Source organism: Balaenoptera musculus, chromosome 1 (genome assembly GCF_009873245.2).
Source record: "Balaenoptera musculus isolate JJ_BM4_2016_0621 chromosome 1, mBalMus1.pri.v3, whole genome shotgun sequence".
Classification (NCBI taxonomy): Eukaryota; Metazoa; Chordata; class Mammalia; order Artiodactyla; family Balaenopteridae; genus Balaenoptera; species Balaenoptera musculus.
In genome coordinates this window covers 36,799,392-36,811,572 of record NC_045785.1, presented here as the reverse complement: position 1 = coordinate 36,811,572, position 12,181 = coordinate 36,799,392, and the positions used below count along the sequence as shown (strand labels likewise).

The 12,181-nt window shown below is 47.7% G+C and overlaps 1 protein-coding gene, 1 non-coding gene and 2 pseudogenes across 2 annotated transcripts; 2 read left to right on the top strand and 2 right to left on the bottom strand.

Annotated features, from left to right (window-relative positions):
* Positions 1-389: 389 nt before the first annotated feature.
* Positions 390-870, bottom strand: LOC118898309 (annotated as a pseudogene).
* An 865-nt stretch (positions 871-1,735) lies between these two features.
* Positions 1,736-4,802, top strand: LOC118896684 (annotated as a pseudogene).
* Positions 4,803-7,421: 2,619 nt separating this feature from the next.
* LOC118887524 lies at positions 7,422-7,538 on the top strand. The gene has a single exon (XR_005018019.1). It is a non-coding gene; the product is annotated as a U5 spliceosomal RNA (small nuclear RNA).
* A 946-nt stretch (positions 7,539-8,484) lies between these two features.
* On the bottom strand, positions 8,485-10,519 carry LOC118898290 (transcriptional adapter 2-alpha-like). Its single transcript, XM_036858500.1, is given in 2 exon segments — positions 8,485-9,818; positions 9,821-10,519. Coding segments are annotated over 2 exon segments (864 nt in total). The 5' UTR covers positions 10,422-10,519; the 3' UTR covers positions 8,485-9,555.
* Positions 10,520-12,181: the final 1,662 nt, after the last annotated feature.

Sequence of the window (12,181 nt, the reverse complement as noted above, 5' to 3'; positions counted from 1 at the left end):
GTGGTGCAGTGGTTAAGACTCCGTGCTCCCAATGCAGGGGGCCTGGGTTCGATCCCTCGTCAGGGAACTAGATCCCACGTGCATGCTGCAACTAGGGAGCCGGTGAGCCATAACTAAGGAGCCCCCTTGCTGCAACTAAGACCCAGTGCAACCAAATAAATAAATAAAATAAAATAAGTATTAAAAAAAGACATGAAAAACACATGACTGACATTGTTGGTGGATGGAGGACACACCAACTTCAGCGGAGTAGGTATCAATGGATAGAGGGGGAGTAAATGGGATTGGGGGAACAAATGCAGGCTTCAAATGTGTATATAAGGTTTTGGTTTTTGTTTTGTTTTTATAAGAGAACATCCACACTTTTATTTATTTACTTTTTAATAAATTTAAATTCTTGAGGGATACAGCATCACAGAGATTCTGTGTTCAATGGCCTTAGCAGGAAAGTTGCTTCAGAATTCGGCAGGAACCATGCCATTGTTTCCATGGGCATGAATTACCTTTTCCCAGTTACTCTCTTTGGTTTGGTTTGCCACCAGGAGTCACTGTGCTGTCTCTGCTTTGTACACATAAGGACATCTCTTGCTTAGATAGAATTCGGTTTCATTCCAAGCATAAACACCTTCAGTTCTCAGAAGAGCTGTGTGCTCCCTCTGCTTCCAGAGACCCTGCTTAGAGCCAGCAAAAATGGCCTTGCACCAGAGCCTTCCAGACATATTCATCATTTTAAAGTCCTCTTCCCAGCAGGCCTCCACAGGCTCCAAAACGGAGGAAAGGGAGCTATGTTAACTTTTGTTTACTTTTCAAACATATCTAAAGCACATCTGAAAAAATGTTCATATCTATTAAATCTGAGTATCAGGTGTGTTTTTGTCCTCTACACTTTTCTGTGGAGTTAGAAATAGTTCATGATGAACTTTTAAAGTAATAAAGAATGAGGAGTGAGGAAGTAGAGACCAGGGGAAAAACTAAGAACTCTGTTTTACTATAGAAGTTATTTCACCTAAATGTATCCTGAAATCTCTGCTGTTTGAATCAATTTCAAAGCACTGTTTAGATAATTACAAAAGTCATTTAAAACATCTAGTATGAAAATTAATTAATTCAAAATGGTACCAGTTGATGCAAATGCATCCACAGTAAAGACTACTAAGCTTCGAGGTGAAACTCAGTGGAAACTAATTGTTTAGAATGAAAGTTTCATTTGTTCTCTTGTGGCTGTAGGAAAGTTTGTTTTTAATAAAGAGATTTCTGTCCGAATTTTTCTCTGAAACAAAAATACCCAGTGAAGTTTTTTCTTTGTTGTGGTTGATCACTACATTCCAAAAGGAGACTGCAGTTGGAGGGTGATGTAGGTCTAGTAAGTTCACCCTCTCCCGCTGCCCCTTCCTGTCCCCCCCTCCACCGTCTTACCCTCTCCCTTTCTTTTTCAGCTGGGAGTTGATGGAGGCTACCTGGCCTGCAGGGATGAACCAGCGGGGAGGAAAGATAGCTGGTGCCCTGGAGGGGGACGGTCTTTGATGGGAGGAGGGCAGAGGAAGGGGCCCTCTGCTGGGCGCTGTTAGGTTGGGGCGTGGGAAGATAAGGAAGTAGCTTCTGCTTTCTCAGCGACTTCTGTAGTGGGGTTATCTGCTGAACTTGAGAGCTGGGGAGGAGGTGTGGGATGGTTTCGGTGAGAGAAGAAGGTATATAGTGAGCGCCTCAAGAGTGGGAAGCAGAGCCAACTAGAGACATGTCGAGTAATATCCGGACCTTCATCAGAGGCCTGGCTCAGTGGTCTGATTTTTCCAGCAGTTCAGCTGCTACAGGGCAGATGCTGAAAAGGTAGAGGAATATAAGGGCCAGAGGGGTGGGAGGAGGAGGAACTGCTGTCGAGGGATAGGATGGAGGGCCAGCTCCACAGAGATCCTCACTGTGGTGATTACTATTGCACCCTCTCCCTCCCCTCCTCCTCCTGCCACCTTGGAGTCAGAGTCTGGATCCTTCCTCTTACCTCACTTGACCTCCATCCTCCTCCCCTCCCGCTCCCCAACTTCCTTCATCTGTCCTTTAATTTCTCTCTCCAGGCTCTTCACTCTCTCCATCTGTACTGGCTCCTTCCCAAGGTGTTTAAGCATGTTTAACACTCTCCTAATATTAACAAAAGGGGCAGAGGGAGGCTGCCATTAATCCCACACCCCTTCCAGCTACCGGCTCTATTTGGCTTTACAGGCCCAATGTCTCAGAAGCATTGCCTGAGTTCTCTACCTCCCGTGGCCTCCCTCATCAGCTCCCTGCAGTTGGGCTTCCATCACCCCCCACCCCCGTGGTCACCAGCAAATGCCTTGTTGTTGCATCCAATGGACTTTCCTGTCCCCACCTCACTTGATCACTCATTTGACAGAGCTAACCACTTCCTTCTTGAAACTTATATTCTGCCCTTGATTTCTTTTTTCTTTTTTTTTGGCTGCGTTGGGTCTTAGTTGCGGCCTCAAGGGGGTCTTCCTTGAGGCGTGTGGGATCTTTCGTTGCGGCGTGGGCTCTTCGTTGTGGTGCAGGCTTCTCTAGTTGTGGTGCACTGCCCTTGATTTCTGTGCTGTCCACACTGCTGCTTTTCCTCTGGCCTTCCTAATTTCACTGCTCCTTCTGCCGCGCCTCCCTTAGGCCACTGTTCTCTAGGGACCTATCCTAGACTTTTTTTCCTCTCCTCACTTTCCACTCTTTCTCCTTGAGCAATCCTGGCAACCCCCTGGTCCAGGCTGCCTTTTATTTCTCTCTGGCTTTACTGTTCAGTCCTAAATCATCCCCCAAACGTCTTGCCCTCCAGTCTCCTTACTTTAGCCAGAATGGGTGTCCAGTGGTTCTCAACTTAGCCTGCATCAGAATCATGTGGAGGATTGTTAACATGCAGGTATCTGGGTCCCACCTGGAGTTTCTGATTCAGTAGGTCTGAGGTGCGGCCCAGTCATTTGCATTTCTAACGAGTACCCAGGTATATTAGGTGTATTTTCTAGGGTACCATGACAAAGCGTCACAAACTGGGTGGCTTAACAGAACTTTATTGTCTGACAGCTCTGGGGGCCTCATTTAAACTAATTACATCTGCAGTGACTTTATTTCCAAACAAGTCACATTCTGAGTAATGGGGGTTAGCATTTCAACATATGAATTTGGAGGAGGGGGGACACAATTCAACTCATAATACTGATAACACCAGGTGATGCTGATGCTGCTTCAAAACACTAATCTGATCATATTATTCTTTAAAGCTTTTCAGAGGTTTCCCATTGTTCTCAAGGTAAATCCAAAGTCTTAGTTTGGCACTGAAGACCCAGTCTCGTCCTGTCATTTAGCCACTTGTTCTTTTACCTCTCAGGCTCACACTGCTCATGGTGCCTCTCTGCCTAGACCCCCCTCACCACACTACTTCTATGGATCCTTTATTGCTCAGCCTATGTGTCACTGAAATTGTCATCAGTGCTCATCACACATACCTGTCTCTTAGGGCCTAGCACAGGGTTTGACACAGTGTTCCATACATTTTTGTTGCATCAATGTATGAAAACAATTATTTTCAAGCCTCTTTAAAAAAATTCAATTTTAATTTTTTTAATTCAAGAGAAATTTTAATTTGGAGTATTATAAAACAAAATCATAAAATAGGTAAGCAACAAGGATATACTGTATAGCACAGGAAATTATAGCCATTATCTATAATCTATAATGGAGTATAATTTGCAAAAATACTGAATCACTATGCTGTACACCTGAAACTAACATAATATTGTAAATCAAATGTACTTCAGTAAACAAACAAACATGCATTCAGGCGCGGAGCTGGACGGGCGCAGCTGGCAGGTCGGACGCGGAGGGGGGTGCAGCTGGATTCCCGCCCCCTTCCCCCTCCGCCGCGAGCCCCAACCCCTCCGCCGGCCAGGCCCACCCAACTGAATTATCCTCTGCGGGCGCGAGCCCGGGACGGCTCGGGGCGGCCCCAGCAGAAGCCCCACCACGGGCAGTCAGAGCTCCAAGGCTCCCGGGGGCTACGTGACCACTGAGGAGGCAGCAGGCGCCTTCCCGCTAAGGTCAACAGACAGGAGAACGGCCACGTGAAAAGCAATGGAAACTTCTCCCCCAAAGGTGAAGGGGAGTCGCCCCCCTGAACGGAACAGAGGAGGCAGCCGGGGCCCCTGGCGATGCCATCAAGCCAGCACCCCCTAGCCAGGGCGCTGAGGTCAAGGGGGAGCGTCCCCCCTCCAACCCCCGCCAAGGAGACCTCCAAGAAGAAGAAATTCTCTTTGAAGAAGCCTTTCAAATTGAGTGGCCTGTCCTTCAAGAGAAATCGGAAGGAGGGAGGGGGTGACTCGTCTGCCTTCTCACCCACAGAGGAAGGGCAGGAGCAGGGAGAGGTCGGTGCCTGCAGCGAGGGAGGCACTGCCCAGGAAGGGAAGGCTGCCGCCACCAGACAGCCAGGAGCCCCAGGCCACAGGGGCAGAGGTTGGTGCTGCTTCCAAGGGAGGAGACACCGAAGAGGCAGGGCCCCAGGCACAGAGCATCCACTCCCTGGGGGCCCTACATCAGCGAGCGAGCAGAATGAGTAGCTGGGTGGGGGCAGGTGGGTGATCTCTAAACTGCAAAAACTGTGCTATCCTTGTGAGGTCACTGCCTCGACCTGGTGCCCTGGCTGCCTTCCTGTGCCCAGAAGGGAAAGAGCGGTTGCCCCCGAGCCACGTTCACTCTCCTCCTCTCCCTCCTGTGCATTCTCCCATTGTTGCAGCACAAATAGAAATGAAGTTTTCCCTCTCCTTAGAACAAGGAAAATAAAGGGAACAGTGAACAGGCTGTAGAAGAAATATAACCGGGCCTGAAAGAGTTAATCACTCCTAGTTGTTTTTTTAAACTGTTACTAACCTGTAGTGTCTGTACCTAGATTTGTACTTCACAAAGCTAAACTATTACTACCTTTTAAAAAAATTAATATTTATTTATTTATTTTTGACTGTGTTGGGTCTTCATTGCTGTGCGAGGGCTTTCTCTAGTTGCGGCGAGTGAGGGCCACTCTTCATTGCAGTGCGCGGGCCTCTCACTATCGCGGTCTCTCTTGTTGCGGAGCACAGGCTCCAGACACGCAGGCTCAGTAGTTGTGGCTCACGGGCCTAGTAGCTCCGCGGCATGTGGGATCTTCCCAGACCAGGGCTGGAACCCGTGTCCCCTGCATTGGCAGGCAGATTCTCAACCGCTGCGCCACCAGGGAAGCCCTATTACTCCTTTTTTCAAAAAAATAAATTTATTTATGGCTGCATTGGGTCTTTGTTGCTGTGCACAGGCTTTCTCTAGTTGAGATGAGTGGGGGCTACTCTATTTTGCCTTGTGCAGGCTTTACATCGTGGTTGCTTCCCTTGTTGTGGAGCATGAGCTCTAGGCGCGCGGGCTCAGTAGCTGTGGCACGTGGGCTCAGTAGTTGTGGCTTGCAGGCTCTAGAGTGTAGGCTCAGTAGTTGTGGCACACTGGCTGAGTTGCTCCTCGGCATCTGGGATCTTCCCGGGGCCAGGGCTCGAACCCGTGTCCCCTGCATTGGCAGGTGGATTCTTAACCACTGTGCCACCAGGGACATCCCGAACCTATGACTCTTTAACACTATGTGAATTACATCCTGCACTGCCATGTAGCAAATCGCCCCCTGTAGCATTTGTACTTCAGAAAAAAGGTCGCAGGCCAACAGCCCAGAGACAAACCGACCCAATTACCGGGCTGCCTGATGCCAGCAGTGACTGTTTTGAAATAACGCAGGAAGAAGAAGAATGCAAGACCTTCACTACTTTGATCCTTATCATATATCCCAGACTGCGAGCCCCACGTATAAAATCTTTTCCGATTCCCGAAGGAGATGGGGGCACAGTTCTTCAGGCGCTAGCCTGCTGTGTCTTCCCTTCTGCCTGGCAGAAAAATGAAGCCATCTCTCTCTTCCTCCAAAATCTCTGTCTCCGTATTTCTGTTCGGCATTGGTGCACAGGGAAGCTGATATTGCGGCAACACCATCATCCATCTGCTCTTCCTCTTAAGGCCAGTTGAAGATGGTCCCTTGCAGTTTCCCAAGTTAGGTTAGTGATGTGAAATTCTCCTGCCCCTGGCCCTACCTCCTTCCCTGTCCCCAGCCGCGCAGAAGGCAGTTTGCTGGTTGTCTTCCCCAATTCTTCTCCAAGTAGGTTATGTTTACTCCCCAAATCCCTGAGCCAGAGGTGGGGTTGCCTACACTCCCAAACCCTGAGTGTCCACCTTGCCCTGTTGTTTGTAGTCTCTTGTGCTGTGCCTACAGTGGCACCTGGGCGGGGGAGGACACTGCCCTCGTCTAGGTTTTTCTAAATGTCTTACTCAAGTTGCAACCTCCAGCTTGTGAAGCAACTGTGTTTCTTTTTTGACTTGTAAGCAAGTATTAAGCTTTGGGGTTGGGGGGAGGTCTGTAATGTGAAACAACTTCTTGTCTTCCCTCCCCCCACATTGTTGTAAATAACTTTTAAGGGCCAAACCCCAGATTTGCCCTTTTTTTTTTTTTCTAACTGCTAAGACCATTTTCTTCCCCCTGGTCTTACTGTAACATTTGGAAAAGGAATAAATGTCGTCCCTTAAAAAAAATAAAATAAAATAAAACAGACTTTCTGGGACTTCCCTGGTGGCACAGTGGTTAAGAATCCGCCTGCCAATGCAGGGGACACGGGTTCGAGCCCTGGTCCCGGAAGATCCCACAGGCCACGGAGCAACAAAGCCCGTGCGCCACAACTACTGAGCCTGCGCTCTAGAGCCCGCGTGCCGCAACTACTAAAGCCCGCACGCCTACAGCCCGTGCTCCGCAACAAGAGAAGCCACCGCAATGAGAAGCCCGCGCACCGCAATGAAGAGTAGCCCCCGCTCGCGGCAACTAGAGAAAGCTCACGTGCAGCAACAAAGAGCCAACACAGCCAAAAATAAATAAATAAATATATAAATAAAACTTAAAAGAAAAAAAAAGAAGACTAAAAAAATAAAGGGAAATCTGCCCCAACCTGTGAAATTATCTTAAAAACAAAACAAAACAAAAACAAACAAAAAAACAGACTTTCTGGTGGGACTCGGCGACTATATTCCTATCTGGCTTCTGCTCCGCCCCCTGGTGGTGGCTCTAGACCGAGCAGGAAAACTAATGAAGGCATTTGCCGAAGCGCGAGGTTGGTGACTGGGCTTCATTTACATACCCACAATGCATTGCATTCAGGGTCTTGCCTACTTTCAAAAGGCTAGATTCTTGTATTTCCTTTGACTCCCGCCCCCGCTCGAAATCAGGATATTTTCAGAGAATTGTCTGAAATAATGGCAGAACTCACTCGTTGTTTGCGGGTAAATAGTTACCATTGGTGCCTTAGGACTTACCGTTAGCCGAGGACTGTGTGAGAGGCTATGATGTCACACTCTGGTTTCTCTTCAGAACGCATAAATCTTTCGCCTTTTACTAAAGATTTCCGTGGAGAGAAACAATTCCGAGTTTCTCAACAATTTTTTGAGGCCTTGTTTTTCACAAGGCTAATAACTTTGTCCAAAAAGTAGAGGAATGTTCTGCTCTTCTGTGTGTCTGGCGGTAGCGTTCCCCGTTCTGGAAATAAGTGGTAAGGCAGTTCTGGTTTGGTTGCAGGTCGTGTTTCTGTCGGTGTGTCCCGATTTGTTCTTGTGCAGCGTGTAGTGTGTTGTGTTTTCTTTCCCCCTTGATGGTTGGTTTCGCGGTGAGGCGCGTGATGTCCGTGTGGTTTCGGAACCTGGGCAAGCACCTGGAGTCCCATCGGTTGGCGGCGCGAGACCAGTGAAATACAGTGGCGAGCCGTGCTTGCGGTTTCTGGCTGTTATTCGTAAGCAGCTGGACTCCTCTGTGGGAGCAAGGTGTGGTGTTCCGTTCCTGTGAGGTTGTCTTCGAAAAGCGGGTCTGGTGTGGACGGTGAAGCTGCTGCTCGCGGAGTCGTGTGGTAGCGTGGGGCGGTGATATTGACCCTGGTTAGAGGAAGGCGGTACCCGTGGGTGGGAGGAGGAGACGCGAGACAAGCGCCCACCGTTTCCTTAGCGCGAGCGGCCCCACGGTTTTCAGAAATGCATATACTCACGGAGCTGCAGAACGCACTTTGTTCCTAGGGCTTCGGGTTTATGTTTGCACGTTGAAGACCACCACGCATGAACTTGAACTGCTTCTTGTGCTCGGCACGGGGCCTGGCACGGAGCAAGTCAATCGTGCAGTAGACGGTTGCTAGCTGTAGAGTATCCGCTTAACCTGGCTTTGGTTAGGTCTTGAATTCAAGTGGCGGCTTGGGCCTATTTGTCTGCAGAGGTCTTTCAAGGCAGTACGTGAGCACCTCAGGCGAGACCCACGTCTCTGGGACTGTGGTTCTAACTGCTGCACTTGTGGAACTTGGCTTTTCTAAAAACTTCAAAAAAATTGAAGTATAGTTGGTTGATTTTTGTGTGATACATGTTTATTTTATTGTGTATTTATTTATTTGAAGTAGCACAACATTTTAATCCATTAATTCTAAAAATAACAGAGACATTTTATATCCAGTGTCACCTCCTCAAGAGTCTACTGCAGATTAGACAGCCAGACTGCAACTTACAAAGCCAGACATTAAAGTTGAAGATGCAGTTTGGGACAACACCATCATGGGGAGATTTTCCTCCTCTTTGCTCATAAACATAAGTTGTCAGCTTAAAAGAATCCTCAGACAGAAAGAGAAAGCTTTCTCTCTCTATAACCTCTTTATTTTAAGTCTGTCTGTAATGTTTGAAGACAAAACAGATAATCAGAAAACCAACCTCCCAAGCAAGTACAAGGATCTGAGCTGGACTCCTGGGACTAAAGACTGGTTTAGTTCTATTTCTACCGACACTGTGATGTGAGGTGCTGTGGTTCTTGTTTTAGTTACAAGAGGGGTTAGGAATGAATGCCCACACACAGTTAATAATAGCTTATCTCGCACATAACTCTGCAGCAGAATACCAACAACAGCAGTATTTTAAAGCAGGGGGGAGAAGAAAGTAGACATTAATACAACTTAAGGTTTCCTTGGTTCTTCCCCTCTTTTTACAAGGAGAATTCAGCTCAAAAACAAAACTCCAGAATGCCCGTACTGTCCTTTGGCCCACCAGGCCCGGAGAGCCTCAGGCTTTAGTGATGTATCCTTCTCGGATGAGGAAATCATAGATTTTCCGGGTTTTGTTCACGTCTATCTTGATGAGTGCTCTTGCCTGTGCCAGTCTCAAGCCTCCTTGCTTGTTACATTCGTTCAATAGAGAAGATTTGTCTTCTAAATAGGCTCCTGGGGCCAATCTCACCACCTGACAGAGCTCCTTTTCTTTTTCATCCAACTTCTCTGTGCCAGGGAGGCCAGTGAGGTTCAAGGGCGGTGCACTTCGTGTACCTGAATTCGAAGCCATTGGTACGGAAGAACTCAGGCCAGAATCAATGGCAGCCTGCCGGCGGAGCCCCTGCTGGCAGGCGCTACCGTCCTGGATGTACTGGAGAACCTCCGAGAGCATAGTGCGTTTGAGGCGTTCCTCTTCTCAAGTCTTCTTGAGGTGATCATAGGTTCTGGCACTACAAAAGTTGGTAATGCCTGCTGTCCTGTATTCCTGGAGCCTCTTGATTTCCCTTCCGAGTTCGAATTCCAATGCATGGCTTTCAATGAACTTGTCATGTTCCACCGGCCCCACTATCCTTGCAAATCGCCTCATTGTTTCATAAAGGTCTTGGACTTCCTTGGGATACCGCCGTTCCATTAACTGAAACTTTCTAAGGTTGATTAATCCATGGTCTCTTATAATTCGTGTAAAATGTCCGAGTCATCTTCAACAAAATCAATGTCTCTCAAGTCCCATTCTGCATACTTGTCAAACTCCTCAATGAAATCTGCTCGAGCTGGCACGTATCCTGCCATGTCCCGAGAAAGCAAGGAGTCAAAGGTAGGTCGGGGAGGGTCATCTGTAGAGTGAAATGGAATGGCTGTGTCAGCAGTTTTTGCCTCCTCTGCTTGCTTCAGGTTTAGCAGGGTAGATGCAAATAGAGGGTTATTGATGAAATGCTTCATGTAGTGCTTCTCACACTCCTCCTTGGTCTTGGTGCACATTTGATTGGCTACTTCCTGCCCATTTCCAAAGCCACAGTCCATCACAGCTTCTAAAAGGGCCATTTCTTCTTGAGCAGTCCAGCTGGGGTCAAGAACAGGAAAATCTGAGGTCATTATTTCGTAAGTATGATCACGTTGATGTTTCTTGTACTCAAATCCTCGAGTGAAACACTGTAAGCACAGGAAAAAAGGAGGTGGCCCACATTCAGCACACTTGATATAAGGCTCCATGAGGTAGGAGGAGCAGCCTCGGCAAGGTGGCTTATCAGAGGGATCATTGCTAAAGGAACTCAAACGGTCCATTCCCCAGTTGGCAAAGACTGCTGCTTTGATCTTCCTCAATGTAGGGCTCCTTCAAGGAGATTTCAGAACTGGCCAACACAGACACCAAAGCTGACGACCCCCCCCCCCGCCCCCCTTACTGCATTCCCCTCCTCCGCGCCGAGGAAACGCCAGCGGCGCGCCCGCCCTGGGCTTGCGTGCTGGCTCCCGTGCGGCGCAGGCGCCATGATACATATTTTATATATATACTTTCTGATGAGGTAGTTTAGCCTTAGAACTAGAACTGTTAAAAAAGAAGAGATCCTAGGAATTCCCTGGCGGTCCAGTGGTTAGGGCTCCACGCTTCCACTGCAGAGGGCGCGGGTTCTATCCCTGGTTGGGGAACAGAAACCGAGCAGGCCGCGCGGCGCGGCCAAGAAAAAGAAAAGGAAAAGGAAATGCTCGAGATTTTCTGTAGTTTCCAGTTTCTAATGTGGATCAAGACAGCAAGTAATTGCTGTAAATTTTAACTTTAGAAGTAAGCTTAGGGCTTCCCTGGTGGTGCAGGGGTTAAGAATCCGCCTGCCACTGCAGGGGACACGGGTTCGAGCCCTGGTCCCGGAAGATCCCACATGCCGCGGAGCAACTAAGCCCGGGCACCACAACTACTGAGCCTGTACTCTAGAGCCCGCGTGCCACAAGCACTGAAGCCCGCGCGCCTAGAGCCCGTGCTCGGCAGCAAGAGAAGCCACCGCAGTGAGAAGCCCGCGCACCGCACCGAAGAGCAGCCCCCGCTCCACGCAACTAGAGAAAGCCCGCGCGCAGCCACGAAGACCCAACACAGCCCAAAATAAATACAATGCATAAATTAGACAGACAAAAAAAAAAAAAAGCTTATACTACATGACAATCAAATGCAATATACAAACCTTAACTGGATCCTGGACCAAACCCAATAACACACCAAGAAAAGGAAGGCAGGAAGAAAGCAGAAGGTACGCTTTTGGTACCTTTGTGGAAATTTTAATATGTACTCTGTTTCACATGACAGTATTGAATTAATAATTGTATTTGTTTTCTTGCTGCTGTAACAAATTATCACACGCTTAGTGACTTAAAACAACCCAAATTTATTCTCTTACAGTTCTGGAGGTCAGGAGTGTAGAATTAAGGTGTTGACAGGGCTGCATTCTTTTCTAGAGGCTTCAAGGGAGAATCTGTTCCCTTGCCTTTAGAAAGCTGCCTTCATTCCTTGGCCTGTGACCCCTTCCTTGCACTCCAAATCTCTTGCTTCTGTCGTGTCATCTCCTAACTAACTCTGGATCCTCCTGCCGTATAAAGACCCTCGTAATTACCTGGGGCCCACCTAGATAATCCAGGAGAATCTCCCCATCTCAAGATCCTTAATCACACCTGCAAAATCCCTTTTACCATGTGAAGTAACATATCTACAGGTTCCTGGGATTAGGATGTGGATGTATTTGGAGGCTATGACTCACACTACCACAATAATGATATAGTAATTATGTGGGAGAACGGCCTTATTCTTACAGACACGTAATGTGAAATATTTAGTAGTGAAATGTCATGCTATCGGAAACTTTCTAATAGCCCAGTAAACAGAAAGAGAGAAAGAAAATGTGTCATAGGTACTCATTCTTTCAACTTTTTGTGGTTTTGAACTTTTGGGAATAAAAAGTTGGGGGGAAATAAATGTATAGTGATACATTTCATGTAACGTATATTTGTTTTGGATATTTGTATTATACTTAAGATTTCATTTTTATTTATTTATTTTAAAA